Source organism: Orussus abietinus, unplaced genomic scaffold (assembly GCF_000612105.2).
Source record: "Orussus abietinus isolate OABI.00-Male unplaced genomic scaffold, Oabi_2.0 scaffold349, whole genome shotgun sequence".
Lineage (NCBI taxonomy): Eukaryota > Metazoa > Arthropoda > Insecta > Hymenoptera > Orussidae > Orussus > Orussus abietinus.
The window spans coordinates 24258-50926 of record NW_019394493.1 but is presented as its reverse complement, the minus strand read 5'-3'; the positions used below and the strand labels follow the sequence as shown (position 1 = coordinate 50926).

The following is a 26669-nucleotide window of genomic DNA, read 5'->3' as shown; positions in this document are numbered from 1 at the left end:
TTACAGCAACTTAGAGCGAGTCTACTTTCAAATGCATTAAACATATGAACATCTGTAGGTGCAATAGTGTGGTATGATTAAATCAGTTTTATCCACTTTAGATTTAATATAAATCGAAAATATTGAACTCATAAAAATATTACTGACCTATGTCGTATCACGAAAAATGAAAATAACAAGAGAACGCCTGATTTTAATAAACATGAAACGACTACAAGATATTCCTGGTTTCTATGGAAAGCTACCACTGTTTAACCACGATTTTTCAAGTTTGAATAAATAATTTATAACGTTTGTTACAAGTATCTCGTGTTACATTTGTGCCCATAATTATGAAAGTAGTCTAAGTCATATATTTCTTGTTTCGAGATATTTAATGAATTGCATTTTTTAAATTATGCAACATTTTAATTTAGAATTTTATTAGTCTTGATTAATGGAAATATATTATGAATATGAAATTTTGTGTGAATATCATACGAAAATGTTGTTTTTAAAGTGTGAATTGACTTAGACCATTTTCAAAATTAACTGAATGTCTTATAAATGACTTAAAGCAATAAAAAAACTACGAGTTTTACTAGAAACAATAATTTTAATAAAATAATTCATGAACATTTATTACTTATTTTTAAAAAGTATTCCATTTTTATCATTTTAGGCTTTTATCATTATGAGTTTTTAAGATTCTTAAAATGTTCCTGAAAACCTGGAGGGATGTATGGTAGTAAACATATATCTTTATGTTTTTCTTCCGTTACTGTCTAGTGGTGGTGTATAATGGAAGTAATTTAATATTTCCGTATATTTTTGGCCTTCCTCTTTCAGGTGAAAGATCCAAAACGTGGAATTTAGAATCATCTAAAGAAGTATCACGTGATCGTATAATATCTGCAAATCACACCATATCTGAATAATAATTAACATATTCACATAATTTCTTTAAATTTTTTACTTAGACCACTTTCATAATTAACACTAAATGAATTCCATATAATGTTGAAGTTACAACCACTCTCTAATGGTTCATTTTTGACAATATCGTAAAAATTACATTGAATTAATTTAGTTTAAAATACTGTGGGGTGAAATAACTGATAAACTCCTTTTTTTTTAAATTTCGACTAAGACCACGTTCATACTTATGGGCTCATTTGACCTCGGTCTCCCCTACGTCAGATATTTATGTAAAAATCTGAGAACACCATTTACACCTGAATGAAGACCCAAACGATCCTCCAAAACGTGACCGGTCAATTCGAGACGGCTCGAGTGAACGATATTTTTCCTATTTCTAAGGCGGTTAATTGAGAAGCCTCGGAATAAATAAGTTCCAGTTAGCGTTTACACTTCTCTAAATTCCCTCATATTGGTTTGTTCGCGAGGTATCGGTGGCATAAAAGTTTATCCATCCTTTCGTGTGAATGAAATTTTCCTGTCTCTTAAAAATGAATTATCTCTATTATTTCGGTCTTTTCCCTCTTACCCGTTACAACTCTGACTTAAACTACTTTTTTCTGCAACTCTTAACGAAGGTAACTGCAGTTAAGTGACTAAATCTTATCGCTACAGTTCCGACTCCAGCACGATATTTGTAGAAATATTTTCGGGCGGAAGGACGAAAAATAATTCTCCACTAAAAACTGTTTCGATTGTACCCGATCCTCCCCTGCTCTCCTTAAGATGCTCCGTGAGATAGCGAAGTTTCGGGATCCCTGAACGGTGGCAGACGGACACGTGGGGATTGCCGGGGGTTGGGGAGATATACCCCTCGAGCTTAAGAGTGTATTCGGGGTGTGCAGGAGTCGGTCGGTTAAATGGGACTCGAGGAGGACGAGGGACAGTGGACTTCTGGTCGTGGACCCGCGACACCGAAGTTTCGCCCGGGGAGCAGGGAGGGCCAGAGCCAGCGGCGACTCGAACGGGACGAACGGGCCTCTCTCGAGGCGAGGCGGTGAATCATTCACTCACGGGGCCTGTCTCGCGGAGGAGGATGGCGAGCCCGGTCGGGGCCTCGAGGGCGGCCCCGAGGGCAGCCCCGGGGGCCGTGTGGCGATCCTCGGCCTGGCCCCGCCGCTAGGCGCCCTCTGTCGGGCCCACCGGGCCTCGCCCCCTCTTCCCGGACCCGAGCCTTTGGCCCATGATGGCACCGCGCCCCTCGCGACGCCTCGCCCCAGCTTCCAGCGTGAGCGAGCTCCTGCCGCTCCTATGGGGCGGGACCCTGTGATTCGGCTTCGAAGACGACACCCGACAAACTGGCGGCCTCCAAGGTTGCCGCGACCTCCTCCTGCAAGATGGTCACTCGCGGCCTATTGCGGGTAATCATCGCTCGCGTTCACGGCCTATTTTCAACTCTATTCCGCTTAATTCGGCGTTTGTGCGATCGTGGAATACGGAACGGATTTTTATCTCGACTATATACTTTGGTCGATTACGTTAAATATTGTGATAGGTCGTGCCATATGTTGGAGTAATTTGATGTATTTCAGCGAAATGTTTGGTTTATTCGTTAAAATATTTTCTGAAGGTAATAAAACAACTTAACCGAAACACTTTGGTTAATTGAAGCAAACGAGTTCGCTCGAGTGAGTTAAAATTCGGTTCACTGAACCAAAACATTTTCTAAAATGAATGCAGGCGATCAAACGAGTTTGTTGAATCAACCAAATTTCTTTTCTGTGTGTGGACACCATCGCCGTTGCGAGTCAAATGATGACGATGTTATATGAAGTGGAAATGATTTTGGGAAAACGAATTTATACCCAATGTTGATTTTGTGGATTAAAAATATTGGTGGAATTCATATAAATTTGTGGGTAATATGTTGTGACTCAAACAACTTAATAGTTGATATAAAAGATTATTAACGGCAAATAAATATTGTTCCAAAACGATGGAAGATTACGTTCACCGATAAATGGGGTAGTTTTGGCAGAAAACGGAGAAATTACTACAATCTATGAAGTTTTATTTTGATACAAGAATATTATTAATTCTTTCATTTTTAAGCGAATAAACTTTTCGTTCCAAGATGTCGATATGCAAAAAGTATAGTGAAAGATATTAAAAGCTCGATGAATCTAAACTTAAAGGAATTGAATATCATTTCAAATTATTATTAATTTCATTCTACCAGTCCTATAACTTATTTTGTTGACAATAGCACGTAAACATTTTTTTGTTACAAGGTTTTGATAAAAAAGCTTTTGATACAAACATTTTTTTTATTTATCTCAGACTAGAACCAATAATACATATTTTTTTTTTTAATGAAATTTCACGAGCATCACGTTCTTTCTTAGGGCCTCCATAATCACATGCTGAACTTCCCAACGATTCGGTGCATCCAGTTTGGAGAAAAGTTTTAAAAATATTTTGATATTTTATATATATGGAACGACTCTTTGGTATGACCTTAGTGAGTTTCTTGTCTGAATCGATTGGATTAGAAATTTTGCTTTTTGTAAAAATCATAATAGTCACGTAATTATTAAGAAATATTTCGATGGGTTCCCCTAATCTTAATCCTTATCAGGGTTTCATATGCTAGTAGAACTTGTACGAAAAATACAGGCAACTTAAGTTAACGATATTTAACGTTTAATGATCGCCAAGAAATTTCATCGTAACAGTTGTTGCAAGCTAATGATGAACAGTTTGCTTTGTAGAAATACTTTTGGTATCAAGTCATATCTTGTTACGTATCGCATGATCCCTGTAGAACCATTTTAATGAGAACTAATGACACGGTATCTAGATTGTTAGCACACTTATTGTGACGATGCAAGGAAATTAACTCACAATCGGTATGAATTAAAAGAGTATATACTCGGGCCTGAGGTTACGTATGGACATGATGAAACGGCTTCTTCAAAATGGTTGCTTAACTCACGCGGATGAGACATTCTGCAAGTCTTGGCAGAGAGAAATATTGCGACGACGTCATTTAAAAACAGTCTGGCTATTTGCAGTTTAAAGGTGTTAAGAATGCGTTCCTGAGAAACTTAATTTTTTTCTCGATTTATTCAGGCGCATATTTATAAATCTTTCTACCATCGTAAGCCTCGGTTTTTCATAATACGTAACCACAATGGGGTATTGCTACAAAATAGATGGGATTACATCGTTTTCTGTTTCAATCTATACCATGTAAATTATTATTACGTAGAAACGGCGACAACGGCAAGCTGTTATTTTGCATCCATTTATGAATTTCCTGCATACGATGGGCCGTAACGTCGCCAATGGGTTTTCTTATTTCCAGTGGATAAATAGTTACTCCCGGTAGATAGTGGAGTTTTTAAGGTGCGTCTCTCTCTCTCTCTGAGTGGTATTACATGACATATATTGTTTGACGCAGACGGGGGATGGAGTGGGAGTGTCCAGCGGCGGAGGCCGATTGTCCTCGAGAAGTCGGACCTCCGAGGAGCCTCACATCGGCAAGTACAAACTCCTGAAGACCATTGGAAAAGGAAACTTCGCTAAGGTTAAGCTTGCCAAGCACATACCCACGGGGAAGGAGGTGGCTATTAAGATCATCGACAAGACGCAACTTAATCCCGGCAGCCTTCAGAAGGTAACTCGAGTCAATCTATACACGTAGGGAGATGGTATCATTTGTTCCACCGGGTTTTATCTAGGATCGTCGGTTCCGTCGGAACGGAAAAGGACTCCTCGGGCTATATTCGCCGTAGGAAGCGGGACGAGCGTTTACTCACGTACCTTTGAAATGTTTTAGCTATTTCGCGAGGTGAGGATAATGAAGATGCTTGACCATCCAAACATAGTAAAGCTGTTCCAAGTAATCGAGACTGAAAAGACGCTGTACCTGGTGATGGAGTATGCTAGTGGTGGGGAAGTATTTGACTACCTGGTGATGCACGGGAGAATGAAGGAGAAAGAGGCCAGGGCGAAATTCAGGCAAATCGTCTCCGCTGTGCAGTACTGCCATCAGAAGAAGATTATTCACAGGGATTTGAAGGCGGAGAACTTACTACTCGACAGTGAAATGAACATTAAAATAGCCGATTTCGGATTTAGCAATGAGTTCACTCCAGGCAACAAGTTAGACACTTTCTGCGGCTCGCCTCCCTACGCGGCGCCTGAACTATTCCAGGGTGAGCTCTGTTTTGACATCTCCCTGAGGAGTAATTATGGTGTTAAAGTGGTCCGTTTTCGGATATACTTGTTTGTTCTGTACTTTTTTGGAGAATTTAATGTCGACTTTGCCCGCAGGCAAGAAATACGACGGTCCCGAGGTGGATGTGTGGTCGCTCGGAGTAATCCTATATACCTTAGTATCCGGCTCACTGCCATTCGACGGTTCGACGCTAAGGGAGTTAAGGGAAAGGGTATTAAGAGGAAAGTACCGAATTCCCTTTTACATGTCCACCGATTGTGAAGGCCTCCTGAAAAAGTTTCTGGTGCTCAACCCGATGAAGCGGGCCTCGTTAGAGGTACGTGGCGACAAGGTTCGAACGTATTCCAATTTTCCATTTCTACAGTTTTTCACCATGCTTGGTGTAGTTTTTAATCGTCCGGGTTGCTATGTGGTTCGCTTCAACGATGTTCCCTCGAACGAACAGATTTTAGATTTAGTTATCGATTCGTTAACGTTGTTGCTATTGATACAGGCTCGTAGAATTCGATTTTTTTTTTTTAATGTAAAGTACTAACGAAGCGTACCTTTAAATGGAATGTATCGTGGAAACGTTTATGATCTTGTTCATATGTATACTCAATGTATTGGGGAATTAAGATGACAGTACACGATCTACTTTTCTTTTTTTTTTATAGAATATAATGAAGGACAAGTGGATGAATATGGGATATGAAGACGATGAATTAAAACCGTACTTAGAGCCAGAACCTGATTACAAAGACCACAAGAGGATAGGTGAGTCTGCCAGTATGTACATAACACTTACTACTTATTGTTTTTATTTTTAATAATGCACCGCGCTCTTACTATTTCGCTTGTACCGATGAGTCGCAGTCCTGAGCTTTCGACTATGTATATGACTTGCTATAAATATTTTACATTTGCAATTTGGACTGTTTACTTTCGAAATAGTAGAAGCGTAATTGTTGGTGAAGTTCTTGGCTCCCAAGAATTTTGCGCAACAAAGGCTTTCAGAAGATATATCAGACAACCCTTGTTCGATATTGTTTAATGAAACATCGAGACTTATTAATCCCAGTAATGAATATCTATATCATGTTTCATTAAATCGTGTACGACAAGTTATCGTTATTGACATAAAGTCACGCACCGCTCATCACCAACGCTTTATTTGGTAAGTTATAAGTTTTTGCTCTGATATATCTGTGCATGATCGTTGGCATCGTGATTGAAAGACTCTTATTCCGAATAAGTATGGTGTAAGTTGTAAGCTAAATACAAATTCCCGTTAGATTATGGTACCGCTATTAAAGAAAATAATAGTTCAATCGTGCCCCAATATGTTATACCGTAGCTGGATTATGGTGTCGGTACTAATAATGTGTTACTTATAACGGAAACGTTTCTCAAAACCGATTAAACTTTGTGAAAATCTTCCAGTTCGCAATAGTCTTTAAAAATCAAAGAATTGAAATTCATAGCACTGTTTATGCCCATCGATATAACGTGCGAATCCAGCATAACAGTAGGTCAATGATGACGTCTGATGCACTTAACACGTGCGGAATCATTGACGCTTTTATGCACCGTTCGCTACCGTTGCGCACGTTGAGCTCCTAATATCCAAGAAAGGTAACGTGTTGCGGAAATTTAAACCGCACTAATGCAGTGTAAGTCCGTAATTGTACGTGTAATAAATGTCGAAAATGAACTTCCACCGAACGGAGCTATGCGTAACGCGAATTTTTGTTGCAGAGGCTCTTGTGAGTATGGGATACTCGCGAACCGAGATCGAAGACTCCTTAGGACAAGCGAAGTATGACGACGTATTTGCAACGTATCTTCTGCTCGGTAGAAAAACAACAGATGTGAGTGACATTCTATGTTATTCTAAATACTCTACAGATTTGTATTTGTCCGGTTTCAATTATATCGTAGTACGAGATATAGCTACTTGAAAATTTTGTTTGCAGCCTATATGATTCAATTTTTTTCAATCAAGAATTTTATTAGAATCGATTACAACCTACTTTGACTCTGTTCATAAGACATTGTACACTTATAGTTACCTGACTAATTCGCTCAGAAACATCATCGGTAGCATGTGCCCGTCACATGACGTTACGTTTATCACATGATATGTGTTGCAGCCTGAAAGTGACGGCTCGCGGTCGGGTAGTTCCCTGTCGCTGCGTAACATTCCACCGCAAGTCAGTTCAGGTGGAGGAGGAACCGGTGGGGGAGGCACCGGAGGTGCCGTCCAGAGCCCATCTCACAGAGGCGTACACCGCAGCATCTCCGCCAGCAATCCAAAATCCAGCAGGCGGGCATCGTCCGGTGGTGAGACCCTTCGTAAGTCCCCGTGATCTAACGACATCATAACGCAAATGAATTCGATGCATGAAAATCCTTCCTTGGCATCGAATTTCCGTAAAGTCATCCAAGATTGTTAACACTTGTCATGAGTCGTTTAAAGAAATTTGTCCTTGTCCAGTTGAAACTATGAAGACGTTAGAACCGTCATCGTCGTTGCTACGATTGTTGTGTATATCCATCGCTTTTTTTTATTGCTTATAGGCGGAGCGCCAAGTCCAGGTAACGCAACGAATCACAATCATGCAAATGTCGCGACTGGCGCTACGGTTGCTGGAACGGGTGGTAGCAATTTCAAACGACAAAACACAGTGGATGCAGCTACAATTAAAGAAAACAGTACCCGCGTATCTAACAGTCGACCATCTGCACCCAAAAATAGTCCTGGACAACTCGATACCAGTGAGTTTACATTATTCTTTGAGACTCAAGTCAAAGGTCCGGAACATTTCAATACGGCGGTATTATTTTATTCGTACACGATTCCGTGAGCGAACTGTTCGGCTTTGGTTCAAAAGTTGCACAGTTTCGATTGAAATCGAGTATACCTTCGAACTTCTCAATTGCTGCATGCATTTGTGTATGTACAAAAGTGTAACTGTTGACGGTAGTCACTTTTTATTGGGATATATAAGTTCTCTATAAACTGTGACGTTGGAGTTAACGAAAATTTGTTCAGTTTCCGTTCGCTTGGACCGGTTGCGGTTGCTTTATAGCTTTATAAAAATTTCATAGTACGAAGTTAGAACATACTATTTATACATTTGCAAAACTCCTAGTATTCAGTACTTGAAATTACTCATTACGTCCTTGTGAAGTCATAGTTGTAATATACAGACTATGGCGCACTGTTTCTGAATGCCAACAATTGTAGATTGTTCAAGTAATACATATTCAGAGCATAACGTACTAATACAACAAATAGTAGTTAATCTCACATTTTCACGTAACATGTCTGTGTCTTTAAAAACTTCCAGAACTTCAGATAATCGTATTAATTGTATTATTAAGTATTACTTATGGTATCTAAAATGGGAAAACACCCGGTTTTCTCTCCAGAAGGAAATAGTGTTTTAGAAAACTTAATTTCAGTCTGTTTTGTTTGAAGACATTGATTTTCCTTTCCTTTATGTGTTACTTTACTCTACGTTGCTTTGTTTTGTGTTGAACCATATCTAATGAGGCTTGCAGTGACAATGTTCATTATAGGCATGGGGACCAGTCCTGGAGGTAAAGGACGAGCTAGCAAGATCAACACGATGAACGTCGGGGTAGGAGGTGGTGGTCGGCCCCTCACCTCCCCCGCCCCTGGATCCGTTAGTCGACGTAGTACTATCTCCTATGACCAAGCTAAGACATCTTCTTCGTCAACAGAAAGAACAAACGATGTACCCAGGTATAATGAAATACGATCCATTGATTCGATATTGCCACCGATACGCCGTAAACTGACAATGCGCTCGAAAGCTGCGAGACATGGATCATTGGGCAGAGAGTGTCATGATTGCGCAATGGACACTCGTTATATTTCACGTGTCTTATATTTTACACACCTCTTACAGGCTGCAGAGATACTAGACGTTAGAATCGTTGAAATTATTGCGGAGACATTTGCTATTTGGTGTAAAGCGATAAGGTCCATCTGGTATCTCTGTTCACTCTCGAACGGGACAATGTTCCTTTCAGGATCTCTTTAATGACTATCAGTGTACGAAATATCTCCTATATCTCATTACATTTAATCTTACTAACACTAGAGTGTACAAAGTAAGGCATTTGTGTGACCAGTAGACTAATACTATAAATCAAAAGAATGAACGACCACTAATTAACACGAGTTGCCGTTTAAAGCCTACGGACATTATTTATTCGTTGCATCGCTCTAGCATGCTGACTGCTGCCTGCGATTCGTTGATTGCAAATTACTTATATCTCGCGGCTTTGAGAACTACTCAAAACAGTCTTACTGAAATTAATGTTTACGTGTACAGATGCTTGCTAAAACTGTAAAGCGTCATACTTGCCTTCACACGGTCTACTGTGGTTTTGAAACATACGTAGGCTTTTCAACGTGTGTACGTAGGAACATTCATTAACATTATCATTCATACTTCATAATCTTGCGCTTTAGATTCATATTTAGTTTTTCCGTACATACGAGTATTCGCATTAATATCGTCCAGAGTCTACTTTTACTTGAGCCACGGTGAGAGAGAGAGAGAATATAGTTTTTCTAAACGCGTAACGCATATATCAGTTTTTCCTACGTTTGGTCGTTCAGCCTATGGAGAATTTTCGTATCTCGTTCTAACATCCAAACGATATATCAAGATACATGAGACGACATCCAGGAAAGTGGTACATTCTTATTGGAGCTATTTTCAAATCATCGAGCAATGCAAAATTATTTTCGCACCTTATGGCACACGGGCGCCACGTCAGGTTCGCGAAGAGCGAACAAAATTGTCACCGACTATAAATATCCTAGTCAAATGCCTTTATAACCGTCGTTCAGAAACGAAACTAATAACCACGTTACGACAAAAATTCTGCTCTTAACCGACACCGTTTCCAATATGAGACCACTTGAAAATGCCAATGAGTCCTAGCTTCCTACCTTTAAAAGCGTTATTGTCATCAGTGGGACTTGCTACAAAAGTTCAGATCTCACCTTATATCAAGGACAGAAAACGATAGATTCAACTAAACGTGTTATTATCCGCTGACTTTTCACTTAAAAGATCCGCGTACTAAATGAGTTTGGCTTTGTCTCGATACTTATCGCACCCGAAACGTCGAAATTAATGTTCACTCGTTAGCTGGCAACGACACATTTATTTAAATCTAGAACTTTTCTCTCGATACCGTTTACGGTGGATTTGTACGTGGAATAAACGACAAGGTCGGTGGATTGACGGTAACAATTGGCTGCGGACGATAACGATTGGCCCTCATTGTCGATTGGAGAGCAATCGAAAGATTTGAGAGAACGGAAAGGCGGGAATATTGGTAGAACGGCTAGGGAAGTAGGATCGGGTAGAATTTTGACTAGTTTTGTACGCAGCCTGGGCGAGGGTACTAGGCCGACGAGGGGTCACACCAAGTCAGCGAGCATCAGTGCAGGGCACCGCTCCTCGAGTGGCATACCCCCCAGCGACCACTCGCTGCTGGATCCTCAACCACGCAACGCCCACAACCCCTTACTCGCCACTGCTGACCCTCTTAGGCAGAGGTACAGGCCCCTCTAATTCCCTATCGAGCAACGTTTATTAAACTTACTTCCTTTATTACCCGCATCTATACCTTTACTTTTCGCTCCGAAGAGTGCTTCCTTATCGTAGGGCTGGACGAGGAATCGCACTTTACATTTAAATTAGACACGTTGTTACTTATGTACGCAAGAGAAGAGAAGGAACCGTACAAGTCTCGAGCACTTTTATCACCAGTTTCGGATGAATAATTTACTTCGGTCTTAAGGAGGAGTTTTATAGCTCCATCCCGAATGTGACGATTTAACCGGATGCAATTGTGTCACATAAATGTCTTGTTTTACTACTGAATGTATGGGACGCGGCTGAGTTTCGCGTCAAATACGTGCGATACATACGTATAATACATATGTGTGATCGGTACCGAGGGAGTATACTTTACGAGCAACGAAGGTTGTAACCCTTACTTCCCAAAGAAGTTGCACTCCGGTAATAAGATTTTATATCTGGAAAGGCAAGAATTCGGTTTATTCTTGTAGGAATGAACTATCGTTTCCTTCTCTTTTTCTCTCCTCGCTTTTGAACAAGACTTCGATGCCACTGTAGCACGAATATTATTGGTACATCCAAAAAATAGGAGCACAAAAGTGGAAGGATGTGTCAAAGAATCATTCTCGCCTTGTAAAAATCCATTTTACTTAAACTGATGTTTTAGTGATACTTTTAATATGATTAATTCATTTGGTCACAGTCAAGCCAGCCCTGCCTTATTGCGCCTCTGACTAACTTTTTTCGGGTAACTTCCGGTATCTCGAGTTCGGTAGCCGAGCTGTCATTATTGTGACATACGCTTTGCGCGAGGTCGGGAGGAATTGTATGTAGAAGGAAGACAAGAAGTGTCAGGAAGGCATGAAACGTCAAACCCGGTAATCGATGTAGGATCTTTCCCGAATATTTGGTTTGCATGGTTTCCTTCACCTTTATCTCTGCTCTTATTTTCGGCCTAATCTTCGGCTGTTGTCATCTTCATTCATCCATGATCACATATGCTCACGTACACCGATCCTACGTAGAACTTTCATACGTAGTTCATAAATACCTATCAAGCATTGATTTCAGGTAGCATTGATTGGGTGTACGTACCACGATGTGTATAAAAATGCTGCTTTTACATTGAAACTGCTTTTCCTAATCTCAAATGTCCGTAACGAAACGCGCTCTTAAGAATCCAATCTAATTGCAATAGATTTTCGTGCCTTACATGCATTTGGACAGAAAAATATTTTTTTTACCATTATCATATCGCTATTATTGACTTTACCGTAAGTGGGTCAAAGAGTTAAACATTAATTTCACTTGTGCTGTGTAAGCTTTAATAGTTTCATTCATCGGTGGAGTGTTTCCATGTATTAACGTAATGGGTTTAATATACCTAGGTTATACAAAAGTGTTCCCGTCAACTTTTCACTGAACGAGTTTTAGCATAAATTTTAATTGATAATTGTATAGTTTGGCATGGTAAAAATTCTAATTCACATAAAGTGCCTTACGCAATCCTCGGATCTGTTGCATACATCTCTTAGACGTATGGTTGATAGGGGATAAATATTAACATTTAATTAGATACATATAAATATTTAACGAAATACAATGTTAATATCAGTTGCATCGTCATATTACTTGCACGCATAATTTAATAATCGCTTTTTAGCTCAAAGATTATACTTAACAATGTTGTCTTATAGCGGATTTGTGAGCATTTATTGATGGATTATAATGCATCCTTAGTGCAGCATTTACTGAACTGGCCGCTTTATTTCCAACATGCTCTTTTTTTTTTTATTGTTCTCAATCTGTTTTTATAGCATAAAATTTATACTGACATCTCTTTGTATGCATTAACTATGGAATAGGAAGTTTAATCGCTAGAATTCATTCATTTTTTAATTAACAGCTTATACCTTATTCCAGAAGTAGAGCGGTAATTATTAAAATCAATGTACGATTAAATGGGACTGTTGTGTATAATGGAACTACTTGAATTCAGTTTGAAACAATGCACACTCCGCCAGGAAATCTCTTCTATCGTGCACTGAAGAAAATACTTATATCCATTTTATTTTGTACTAGTTTGGGTGTGCCTCCAAGCAACAGACTGGCAACTCCCACCACACCAGCATTTCCTCGGAACGTTCCTAATCGCAGCACGTTCCATTCCGGCCAAAACAGAGCACAGCGAATTTTTACTCAGGTAAATGCATCTATTTATATCGTGTTGTTGACACCTTGTGAAGCAATGAATAGCAAGACCTTCACATGTGCTGTGTAAACCCACATGTGACGCAGCCTATTGTTCGTGAACTAGTGCAACAGTGTTGCTTCTTACTTCAATTATGATATTTATTGTGGCAACTGTTTTGTACAGGTTTCTGATGCCAATAATCTTCGTACGATAAAGTTGTCGAAATTCAAAATCTTGCATACGTTACATTTTTCTAATTAAAGTAAGTTTGTCATGTGACACGCGCTTCGTTATTATGAAGAGCACTCTCTTTTTAAAATGTTAGCATTTATCGTATATCTGAAAACCCAACTAATTAATTACCCAAATTGCAGGGTCATACGCACACACAGGATACGAATGCGATATCTCCTCTGGCAAGGCCATCGTTTTTCTCCAAAATCTCATCCAGGTTCTCCAAACGGTAAGTACTACTAACTTTGTCAAAGTATTTTTACGCTCATTTTTCACAGCATGCTAGTCGAAGTCCCAACGTAAAGTAGAATAATTAAATGACAAGCATACTTGCCCCTTATTTAAGCCATCGATGGTATAAATCTTACCGATCAATCGGTCGTTGAAATTGTCTTCAAAACGTATAGCAAATTCTTTTGGATGAAATACAGATCTAAACATACGAACAAATGTTTATAAAAACATCTCAGTAGAACTAATATTACTTTGTGGGAGTAAAGAAAATTGTCAATATTGGTAATGCAAGTAGCATTGTTACTTCATATTAGTTATAACCAATGCAATCGACAATTGCCACAATTGACATTCGATCGTTACCGATATTTCCTGATCGTTTCTCAAGTACTAATTTTTCATTTAACATCTAACATTCATATCAAATGCCCCTACCTACCTTTCGTTGCACGACCGTATTCTTTAAAACGTTATTTCTAAACCGAATTTGCCGTATACATTTTTTCATATAAATTATTCGATTTTGTCACTTGAGATTAGACGTTCAAGTTTAAAATGATCAACTTGTACTACTGGACATTCAGTACAGTATATATCATGATTGCTTATTTAGTTTAAGTGTGGTAGGTAAAATACAAAACTGCTTTGCAATGGGTATTTGGTGCATGCGCAAAAATACATTAAGAATATTTCCCACCGCGTCTACTTTGTCTGTTTAATATCAGTTATTCACTGACTTGATCATTTGTTCATCATGTTATATGCATGCCAGATGACGTTTTTGTTTTAAGGATGCACAATGACTATGTAATCTGGAAATTCTATACTTATATGGTACTTGCATTAAGACCAACACAATGTAATTAGTTGTAACTCGATGAGCCAGCAGCGACCATTATCAGTGAAAGCTACATCACATGTAGCTTGTGTATTATTTTTCGCAATTTCATTTGATTACTTTTGATTTCCATCCTCGAGCATATACGAATATACGCACGCGCGCGCGCGCGCGCGCGTCTGTTTGTCCCATAAATATAATTGCTTGACGATGTTTTTCTATTTTTGTTGAACTTCAGATAGACGCACCTCGTTATTTATTTGAAACATACCGGCACGTAAATATGAATACATCGCCTCTCTATTTTTTCTCGTCGGTTGTGGCAATCGCAATCGTTGTATTCGTAGAAGCTCACACCTCTTCGTTGCATTCTACATAGTATACTTTTCAGTTGACGAGAATAGTCATAACTGCTTGGCAACACTCAGGCCACCTCGCATACTCATTGTGCATCCCTTTTTAAATTGATTGTAGCGAGGCGTATCTTTAAATTGTTGTTTGTATGGGACCTAGCTATTGTTGCTTCCTCGAGAAAACGTGGAGAGAGCACATAACGTGCCGCACATATTGAAAACTCGTAATCCGAGGATGTGAGGCCACAGAATAACGAGAGTCTCTCGGTCAGCCACCAAAACGTGTCTTTCATCAAATGGTCACTGTACTCATCGTCAGAGTAGTACAGATAGTTCAACACGACGGATCCTCCGTCCCTAGCATAGCCATTGGTGCATCGTTAAACAATGACATTTTGATTAACGCAAACCGGTATATTCTATGCTGCAGGACTTGAACCAAATAGCTCGGATTCATCTCGGGTTTCAAGATGAAAAAACCATTGAGACGTGAGTCGAGACAACTGCACGGTGTGCTGCACGCGACGTGCAATCGCAGCACGCTCTACACGTCTAAACAGAGTTGACAAACTTGCAAGGGATGCAGTTGCATTCTAGTATTATAGCCAGTGGACGAGAAAAACAGTCAATAATATTTGGCTCCGTTATTCTGTGGTGCGCAACGTTGAGAATAGGATCTTTTTAGTAAACTTTATACTTCGGCGAGCGAATGTTTGAGGGTGCACGCGTGTACACGCGGGTGTACGCTTAGGCGTGTACGTACGTATGGATTTTCGTGGCAGCGTGTATGTGGCAAGCGATGTAACAGTGACTACTATATTTTTTACTGCTGTAACGATTAATTGTACTAAAGTCTTCCTGATACGAAACTGCAAGAAGTTGCCTTACGCACCTAGAGGCATAGCACGAAATTCTGTGCCTTCCTACGATTTTGCCTGACAATCTGCAATATGCACTTTGTACCGACTATCCATTGAAATTTAGTTTTACATTTTTCTATACAGTAAATGTTGGGCACTAGATAAGCTGCTAGGCTAAAGTACCATACATCGTAATTAGCCCTCCATTCGACTCAATTCAGTTAAATGCATTCTGACACAAAGTAGCTGTTGATTGATACTTCTCTAACTTTCTCTTTGCTGTACGGCTAACACAGACTTCTATTTCTGTAAAACGACTGTTATTGTCAGTGCCTGAAATGATACGAATATCAATCTTTGCAAATATCTTTTTTTACGGTGGGTAACTGTTTCATTGGATCCCCGATTTACCCCTCTACGGTTTTATGCCGACCCAATATGTGCAAGATAACCAGATTCTAATGTACTTATTAACATTAGAACTACCAAGACCAGTCAAAATGACTGGTTTCAAATGGCCCATTACTATACAAAAAAAAAATTCGCCGGTAGTTTTAGTGTTAATAAGAGAATATGTTCAGGAAAAGTATATACGTATCTTATTGAAATGTGTGTAAACGCGGTAGAAATTTGCAGGGCTTAAAAAAGCTCCGCAGTGAGTAATTAGATGTCGATGGACTTTATTCTATCGGTGTACCTTGCAAAACTGCTGATATTACAAGGTTTTATCACAAATGCTAGACATACGGTACATCAACGTGTCCATTTATACCCTTTCCAAAGTATCTACATTCTACCATGCTAAACAAACCTAGTTAAAGATTACGGAAACATCAAATGGCATATTGTTCAGGTTAATAGTACAGACAATGTGAAAGGAAGAGGCAAGAAATTAACAGTATGTAATGACCCATGCCTTGGCAGGTTTTCTAAGTGAGAGACGAAGACTCGCCTTATTTCCTCTGAGCTGAAATGAGAGCGTGCTACACAGCTGAGTATCATACAACGAAAGTACGGCCAAAGTGACTGTGGAAATTAAATCATAATGAATGGCCGAACACAAGTTCGTACAGGGACCAATTTTCTGATATTGCTGTGTTACGTAGAACGTAAAGTTGTAAAACGATTACGAAAAAAACGGTAGAAATAAATGTACCTATTAAAACAGATGGTCTCTATTTACGAAATGTGTTCGGAGTAAAAATTATTATAATTGCTAGAAGTGTTTCTTGAGCATTCATAAATTTGTTTAATACCATATTAACTCTTCGACTACTAAGAGCGCCTAAAGGCCTCCGACGTTTGGTCCAATATAGCCTGCACGATCAGATGAATTTCGTCCATATGTCGATATGGCTCCGTGTTCAAAGGGTTAATAATGTAATATTTATGACGTAGTTATGAAATAATTCGAGCAAAATACCACTCAACAACTGGAGTACGAGTATGAAGTGCAATCACTAATAATCTGTCTCATATAGATTGTAAATTCTCGTACAGGAAGTTTCATTATTCCTTCAGAAATTCATCAAACTCGGGAAAATCGAAAAAGTGTTAAATGACTAATCTGAATTTACGCGATAAAAATATTTAAATGTGTACATAACTGGACAAGGAATTTCGATCAAAGTCGAAACAAACCGAATATTTATTCAACCCAAGTATATTGAATACGGTTTAACTTTCAAAAAATACAATTCTCTATTTATTTCACTACCGTCAACATCAAAAATTTATGCCGTATTATACTGATTATTCCCGCGTTTGTTATTTAGAGAAAACTATATGAGATTTATTAGAATATTTGAAACGTTCATGTTTAATATTAATGTTATGTTGTATTGTTTGCATTTATTTTTGTTTCGTCCTGTTTTTATGTCCGAAAGCAATCGGAAGATACATCTATAACACGTATGCATCTCTAATGGCACGTATAACTACGTTTTTGTGTGGTATAAGAGAATCGATATGTCTCGTAATATCAAATAAGAGTGAGATCGTTCTCTGTAGCCGGGTTTGTTTACCTGCATTGATATTTTGGATTTTCTACATTTCCTACCATTGTATGTACTGATGATCAAAGATAAATCGATTCTTCTGAACATAGATATACATACTTACGTGAAAGTGCAAAATTAAATCCAATGGCCTTGATAAGGTTTAATTTGCTATTCTCCTTAGGTAGATGTTTTCTCCGAATAACTTGTGATTCAACAACACTTCTCACAGTTTAAATCAGTTAGATGATATTTTCTCGAAACTTGTTTAAGGCACTGACTAGAATTGTAGCTTATAAGGAAAAGATGGCAATTAGCAAAACGTCCATATCGCACTGAGTATACGAAATTTTATTTATAATTTCGGAAATGAGCGCAATTTTATTCTTTCGCCTACTAGAAATTGGTGTAATTTATTCTTAGTAAAAATTTAATATTATCTTACCTCTAGCAAATAACAAGATACTTTGTCACTGCAGCACACAGCGCCAAAACTAATTAGTTTCGCTGCGTTGCTATACACACACACCACATAAATTTAGTCTTCAATACGTCCGATTATATGAAGAACTAAGTATATTTAGAAACTTTCAATGATTTAATCACATTAGTAAATTGAAAAGGTATATATTAAGGTGAAGATATATTCTTCCAGCGGATTAATTTCTAATGTTAGAGATTTGATTACCTCTCGAATCTTTAAATCGATACATCGTATTTAGATAGTTCAATGTAGTGATGAAAATTCTCAAAGGCTGCTTATTTCATGAAGTAATTTAGCAGCGATGTATATTTTTGTAATCATTTTCAAATCAAATCAACAACAGTACATTCGTTGTGCATTGTTGGAAATTTAGGAATGTAACAAGTAAGATTCCTTATAAAAAAAAAGACAATCCATTCGACCACAAAGTGTATTTTCGCAATATTATCGTTTAACGTATTTCACGACAAATAACACTAGATTGTGTTTCTTTGGATCTTAAATAAAATCCGTACATAGAAGACGTCAGATTAAAAAAATTTGTTTGCCAGAATTTAACGTCACATTTTTAAACGTGGATATTCTTTATTAATTGATTATACTTCATACAGTTAATTTTATTAATGTAAAATATGTAAATACAAATCTTGGCATCTGTTCAGTCCTGTGAACTATCATGTTATTTCACACTCTTACTACGTTTCATGAAAATATATCTACATACCATATGGAAATTCACACGATAAGCTTTGTTTTGCAATGATTTTGCATAGTACTTTAAATTAGTCTCAAATAGGACGTCTTTTGAAAACGTTCAATTGGATAAACAATACAAATAATTTACACAACATAAATGCGGTTACATATTTCATAGTATCTGGTTTTATTCTAAATACATGAATTCGGTTAAACAAGAATTGGAAATTTCTTTTCCATTTTCATTAATATAAAAAAAATGGATTGTTCATGCTCAACATTGCATTCGCTTCAGAGTGTGTATTGTTTTTTTAATTCTTACTTGAAAGTAGTAAACCACCGCAATATTTCAAAATTCAATATAGTTTAAATGTCAAATTCATTTCTTAGATAGCACTTAAAAGCAATGAATTCTATTAAATCAAAATATATGACAAGTGATATTATTCATTGCTTTAATTTTACACATTAAAGAAATGTCAAAACAAACACTCCGGATTTATGCAGGAACAAAGTACGAAATGTTTTGTGGCCGAAATATCGTTGCCTAGTCATAACTTTGGTAATATCCTGCGCATTATACAATGATATATTGGGCCTCTAAGGGGGATGTCAACAAATTTTTTTGTAGTAACAAAAAGTTGCTTCTATCCTTCAAATCTTGTTTTTACCTATAAAATTGAACTTCTTTCATGTCACACTGACCAAAACAACGTTTTCCATTGTTCATAAAGATTCAAGTAAACTTTAACCATCAGCCTTTCTTGCGTTACTGGTAGGTCAACTAAACGTTGTAGGATTTCTCATGCCAACTATAAAAATATTACATGCATTTCTAGTTAAGTGATAAAATATTCTATACATATATAGGCCTTTCAGTATATGATGTGTATACCAAAACGTGCTGTGTTTTCTTCAGTTTGCAAAGTGTATATTTTCGCATTGATGAATGCTTTGATATGTTACATTCTCATTATATACTTTAAGACATCCATGGCATAACCCACGTGCTTTCCTGCAGACGCATGGAGGATTGTAGCGTGTCGTTAATATAAGAAGCCTAAGGACACTCGGTAAATGGATACGCGTAACTGTCAAACAGAGAGAAAGAGATGTTAAACAATTAGATGAATATANATGATAAACATAAAAATGTATATGTAAAGTTGAGTATCCACGAGCCCGTTTTGACATCTGCGTTGGCAGAGCGTTAGATTTTTGTCCTGCAAATGGTTGATCCTTAGCCACTTAATCGACGGATAATCTGACGTTTTGCGGTTTAGACATAAAAACGAAAGTTTAGTATACCTGAGACGGATGCGCTGTTCACTGCTCTCCAGCTGTATTCCCATAGAATCATTTAGAATGTTTCTATCCACTTTCCGTTACGTATAGTTATGCCAGCATTTAAACGGAGTAAGACAAAGAACGATCGTTATCCGTCTTGTCACTTGGAGTGCAGATAATAGCTCACTTAGATACAGGAGTGAATTACTATTTAATAACTATAAGTAGCAATAATAGCGATAGTTTCGTATTAATAAATATTTTAAAACTGTCTTGTAAACATTGTACCGATTTATTTCCGAATACCTCTTTTAGAAGGAATGCCGTTGACTCGTAGCAAGTGTTTCGATTTGCGTGCGCAGTGCATGACCTTCCTTTTTTTTGCATCGCAAAGGTTTTCCGAATGAGCTTGTATCGAGTGACACTTGTCATCGCAAAACTACCGATTACTTTCGTTTGTTCGCGAGGCATTGATTTCTCAACAATACACCCTTTAATTTCGAACTCTTCACGGAGATACGTACATCCGTAATGCTTCTCGATATGTTCGCATTACACGTTCACCGTTTGTTATTATTGTTACACGACTTCCATAACTAAATTGTGGAGATATCGAAAATAACCAATAATGTCGCGCTATTTCCGGAACGTCGGATGAAACATTGATGTAGCTCATCGTTTACCAGCAGTCTCCTCGTGGTTACTAAAGTTTCAGTTGTAACAGGCTGGTGGTGGTTGTACTTAGCGAGATTTCATTGTTTTTATCGAGTTCAGTGTTTGTTAGCAATTGCCTTTGTTTTGTTATTTCAGCCCCATGGACCCATCCGTACCTCCCAAGCATCCAGTAGTGAGGTATGTTACAGTACACAGTAATATCTCGTACTATACGATTACTTCCCGAGTGTTCCGAAATAGTGTGATCTATTGTAAGTTACGCTTACTAACCGACATAGTAACGTCGTTAAGTATGTGCCACCCGTGTGTGATCGACAATTTACAAGTAATGAATCAAAGCATCTCCAATGCTCCTGCTATTTGCATAAGCCAATCTGTAACGAAAGTTCATTGACCGACGAGGCATACAATCGAAACGTGTCGGCGAGTTTAACTCGACGAGTCCCCTTTAAATAATAATCGATGATTCACTGTTTATATGCTCATTCTTATTTGTCGACACGCGCCACTTGTTTCTTACAGCGATTATCTTCACCTTTGTCATCGATTAGCACTGCGTTGATAGCTTTTTTCGTTACTCAGCAATTAGTACGCGCGCTATGTCGCCCTGCGAGCGTCGGGTTCTTAGAGAAGTCGCTATATAGAAGTTTATACCATCCTTAGGTTACTTTCCGATACTTTGAAACAGTTTCTTCAGACATTTCTTAATAACGGTGTTGAATATGTGTTTTGCATCGCTGCATGTTTCATCGAGTTGGACATCGCTCCCAATGAAATGGCTATCATTTTTTGCCACACTTGTTACATATGTATGAAAAATCGGCAATATCGCCTCATTCACTCTTTGATCGAAACGTACATCCAATGGTTCGACTTCGATCGATCCGATACTCCGCAACGAGTATACTTATTCGCGCGGACATCTAATACGCAACCAGCCGATAATGCCAATCGTGTCTGAATTTTACCGTTTGTGAGATTTCGTCCAACACTCATAAAACATTACCTAGTTACGTCAGCATGCCATGCATGTGTGTCCTCGTGGGGTATTAAATACTTTACAACTCCATAATTATATTGTAGTATTTTTCCACACGTCTCCAGTTTCTACTTTATACGTCATATATATTGACTTTAAAAAATTCTATATATCCGTTTAATGTACGAACATTGCATACCAATATCTGTGGGTTAAAGTTAGTAGGAATATCGTACGGATGTGTGTAGCGAGTAAGATAAATCGTAAACGTCAAAGTTGCGATACGTTTTGGTGCCTATGTATTTTTTCAGGGCAATTCCAATGCGCGTTAAACGTACTAGAAATAGTGCCGTATTTCCAAACTTGATATCGAATTACCGTTCACGCAAATATCGTCGACAGACGAAAGACTCTAACCTGGATTTTCTTTTGCAGTGTTGCAACCACTAACGACGAGCAGGTAAAGCCACGTAGTTTGCGCTTCACCTGGAGCATGAAGACAACTAGCAGTCGAGACCCTAACGAAATCATGTCCGAAATTCGGAAGGTAGTGTACCAGTCGTAATAAAGCGGATTACTCGTACGAATAAGTAATTTCTAAGGAAGTTAAGTTCGTTGACGACACGTGTATAGTGACGCTCGATGCTCGACGCGACCGTATTCGTAGATAACTGGACGTTTAGCGAGTGAAATTCCTATGCCGTGACGCGGCGAACGCGTCGAAGCGTCGAGCCGATTAACGAGAGAAAAGAATAAAAGTAGAGTAAGATTCGAAAAGAAAAGCGGGGTGTGTAGAGAGAAATGAAATGTTTCCCGCAGGTGCTGGATGCCAACAAGTGTCAATACGAGCAGCGCGAGCGGTTCTTGCTGCTGTGCACGTACGGGGACGCCGCGACGGACAGTCAAGTTCAATGGGAGATCGAAGTGTGCAAACTGCCGCGACTTTCCCTGAATGGTGTACGGTTTAAGCGCATTTCGGGCACCTCTATCGGCTTCAAAATGATCGCCAGTCAAATAGCGAACGAGCTTAAGCTGTGACTGCCGGCTGCCGGCGCAATCGCCTCTCGCGCCAACCCATAACCCCCTCGTGAGCCCTGCCACCAAGTGGCCACCTCCGAGGAGTTTTACTCATACTTCTTCTGGGACTCCGACTCCGACTCCGACAAGCAAGAGATATTTGTCTAGCGGTTCCTCCGTCCCAGACGAGAATTCAATAACGACGTCGCGACATCTATCTATCGGGCGTACCGACGAGAGATCGCATGCACACCCACATACACAGAGACACGTACACACTCGGAGAGCGGTAGAGCAATCGAAGCTTGGAAAGCCCGAGACCTCGTAATTCAAGACGGCCGATACGTATCCAAATACTCCTGATACCGAGTGCCAAATAGAGCAGGTCAGTCCGGGAGGCGAGAGAAAAAGGGAGAGGGCAAGCCCCGGGAAAATGACGGAACCGGACCATCCGACTGCGACCGGCCGAACGCGTACAGCCGGTGTTGCGTGCGACACTTGATGTTTAGATTTAAAATATTTCGTTTGCGCGAGGGTCTGCATACAACTAGTAGCGTCGATGTAATACGAGCGGGATGCCCCTACCCCCTTTGAAACGGAGACTTCTCGACACCACGGCTAATGCGTTCCACGGAAGAGTCAAATTTTTTTTGTAGCAGTATTATTCACTCAACGCATGGATTCTTGATGTTGCAGTTGCCTGCCGATTGCGCGACAACGATTGTGTGCACCTCTTAACGACATTGTAAGGATAACGTCGATCGACTCGCGGGTTATACCATTGCGCTCCTGTCTTACCCGTGTCGTTTCAATGCGAGTATGTAAGATTCTTCAATGGGGGCCTACACTGTAGTGTACTTCAATTGCGCCTAAGAACGACACATGGTATTCCATTGAACCGTCGATGCAATTACCCGTAAACCCGGAGGTTCCGTATGCCGAGTGAGCTTGATTTTTTCATTCGAACGAAGGAGAAAAGAAAAGAGGAGACGTTGGACCTTTATGGTGTAGAGACTCTTTTGACCATCAAATTGCAGAACAGCTATAACATCAAATGAATTCGACCTTTAGCGTACGCGATAGCCGTCGTCGTTCAACCGTCGATTGTATTAAACGCTTTAAGTCTGATGTTGTAAACGGGGTAGGTTAATATATGATTTCCCGGAGTAGGATCTTTAAGAGGACGCCCTCGCAACGTCGTCGTAAAGAAGAACTCCTTATACCGTCACGCGTGAATGGCAACCAAGAAATTAATTTAAACACTGCGATAAACGAGCAGTTCCATTTTCGATCACTTTTACGATGCTTTATTTCTTCTTCTTTTTTTTTTAACTAAGCTGTAAGTTTACATGTCCTCGGCATTATAGATATTAGACAATGAAATAATTATTATTATTGAACGTAATAGGTGACACATTAATACAGAAGGAAGGATTACTGCAACGATCTATCGATACACTATATCGAGTGACTACTCGCGTGTTATGTGAATAATAATAAAAAAAAACACTGGGTCTTCGAAGAATTGATATACCTACACCGCATTATTAATAACAAGAGATCTGCTATTTCTACGGAGGATATAATAATAATAATAAATTTAGATAATACAATTGGCTACGTGGTACTCTTTATCGTTTTAATAGCGGGTGCATTTATGGCTGAGTGGACAGGAACTATTAAATATTATAAATGTAGAGGCGGACAAGATCATGGTGTATATAATATAAGATAAAGGTACTAAATTAAACGATGAAAGCCTCGCACCGAAAATACACGTACACATTGAAGCAAGCATCATAGACATTTTTATATTTGCCTAACTGTTAATGACATATGTCACACTTGGGCAATGGCGAATTTATTTGCGCGCCGAGAGGCGCGCTGTTTTTCACATTTCTAACCTTGCTACAATCAATGCCGAATAATTTCAAAGTATAACATTGCGTACACTTGTTGTGCACAGTGTTGCAAATCGATAAATGACTGATAGCAACTAAGTATCGATGTCAGCAGTCTATTTTGTCATTCGATCGACGCGTACGAAGCACTATGGACACAATGGATATACGGCACCGGCATCGGGACTTATTCCTTTTACGTGTAACAAAAGTATATGTTACTATACGGAAACCTGACCCGTATACCGCGTACACACCGACACACGGAGTTCCATCGCTTACAATTACTTAACCATGAGCCAATAAAGAAGGTGATACAAAATAATAGTTATCACTTATCGTTACGTTACGTTCGGAGCCACGTCAGTGGCATATAACTTTCGGCTCGTGAGACCATCGTTAGGGGATTTAGACGATGCGAGTCAATGAACGCTCTTTTCGTTTAATTACTTATCAACAATACGTGGAGTACAACTTTCATACGTTATCGCGACTATGTATATCTATCATTCTGAAAGAGTCGCTTCTACGAGAATAACGGTAGACGTTAAATCTAATGATACCCATTATTATTAGCATTAAACGATAAGGCCCTTCGTAGCACTATTGGAACATCCTTATCGCATAAGCAGACGATTATATGGTATATATGATCTATACATAAAGCCACCCTTCGAACGCTTGCTTTAACAACTGAACGTATAAATTAATTATACTTAACAGAAGTATAAGTTAAGAACACGCATTATTTTAATATAAAGTTATCGATAACTTTATTGCTGGACGGACAACATTATCTTAATTGAATCGAATGCGAAATTGATGAAAACTTGCGACTATTGTAACAAATTTCTGGAGCCACAAGTTCGCTCCTAAGTAGCACTGTCCGTGCAGCCATCGAGGATTGCCCCTGCGCTCGCTCGCGTGCACACATCTTCTCTCATGCACACACTTACACACAGACACACACATGTCAGTTTGTAGATAGGTACATAAAGCTTTGCTAAATGTTTTCTGGTGATCGGTATCTAGCCAAAATGTAGTAAAAAAATCGTTTATAATAAAATGATAACATATATTGTTTCTCAAAACTTGAAACTCCTCACAGTGCAGTAACCAGCGCAGTGACAGTGCTCTGTAAGTTTGCACTGGTACGCGGAAACGACTTATTCGTCAAATTAAATATTCAAACATTATAAAATATTTTATCTGTATTTTCAAAGGACGTCCATTTAATTCGTTCACATCACACGTTTATTCGGTCGGTTAAATCTTTAACGAATAATTACTAATTAATAAAATTATAAATTTAAATTAAAAGTATTTCTTTGAACTGTCACTCGCATACGACCGACTCACGAAACTGTTCCCTTATAATATATAAATACTCTTCTTGAGATACTGTAAAAATCCCAAATTTGCTCTAAAGCAATGAAAAACAAAACAAATTCTGTTCTGTGATGTGTATCAATCTGTACACAGGGTGTAACAGAACTCGTAGTCACGGTTTATACGGCGCTATCCTTATTGAAGAAGGTGTCGACACGTCCTGTACTATTTTTTCCTACAATGCATAAATTTCCTGTAATAACTACGTGAAGCACAGCCCAACAATCGCATTTTCGAACGGCAGGCATATCGCAGAGGACGCCGGTAAGGCTGCTACGCCGCAGACAGCCGAATACAGCCCTCCGGCGTCTTCTCCGCTATGCGTTTTGTTGGGGAACGCGATTGATTGGCTGTGTTTGACTTAGTTATTACAGGAAATTTATGCATTGTAGGAAAAAAATAGCATAGGACTTTTCGACTTCATTTTCAAGAAGGATAGCGCTGTATAAACCGTGACTACGAGTTCTGTTACACCCTGTATAAGTACGAAACTTTGGTGTGCACTTAAGTGGCCTATTCAGGAATGAATTCAATGTTTACAGAATAATGTACAACATCAAAACAAATTTGACCTGCAGGTAAAAGTACAATTTTCCTCATTATTAGAAGGATATAAAAGTGACAGGTAAGTTGATACTTAATATTCTTAATACATTCCCAATGATTATATTTTTGCCTAAAAAGTGTTACATAATGTAACCTCGAATTTGATAAAGTTGGCAAAATAATAACTTTAAACATAACGACAATTTTGGAGAATAATATTAAGTTATATGCAT

At 38.8% G+C, this 26669-nt stretch overlaps 1 protein-coding gene across 22 annotated transcripts in view; it reads left to right on the top strand.

Moving 5' to 3' along the window:
- LOC105702267 (serine/threonine-protein kinase MARK2) overlaps positions 1-25592 on the top strand; it is a 56348-nt gene extending 30756 nt beyond the window's left edge. For 5 of the 22 annotated variants that reach the window (XM_012429704.2, XM_012429703.2, XM_012429700.2 and 2 more), the window contains 14 exons: positions 4361-4576; positions 4739-5117; positions 5236-5471; positions 5797-5908; positions 6878-6990; positions 7273-7474; positions 7700-7897; positions 8687-8891; positions 10560-10727; positions 12835-12955; positions 13321-13409; positions 20740-20781; positions 22019-22130; positions 22403-25592. In XM_012429704.2, the coding sequence (XP_012285127.1) occupies positions 4361-4576; positions 4739-5117; positions 5236-5471; positions 5797-5908; positions 6878-6990; positions 7273-7474; positions 7700-7897; positions 8687-8891; positions 10560-10727; positions 12835-12955; positions 13321-13409; positions 20740-20781; positions 22019-22130; positions 22403-22621 (2412 nt within the window). In that variant the 3' untranslated portion in view covers positions 22622-25592. Of the gene's footprint in view, positions 1-4360; positions 4577-4738; positions 5118-5235; positions 5472-5796; positions 5909-6877; positions 6991-7272; positions 7475-7699; positions 7898-8686; positions 8892-10559; positions 10728-12834; positions 12956-13320; positions 13410-15035; positions 18468-20739; positions 20782-22018; positions 22131-22402 lie in introns of those variants that run through there. The other 17 variants (XM_012429718.2, XM_012429716.2, XM_012429717.2 and 14 more) reach the window with 17 other exon arrangements.
- Positions 25593-26669: the final 1077 nt, after the last annotated feature.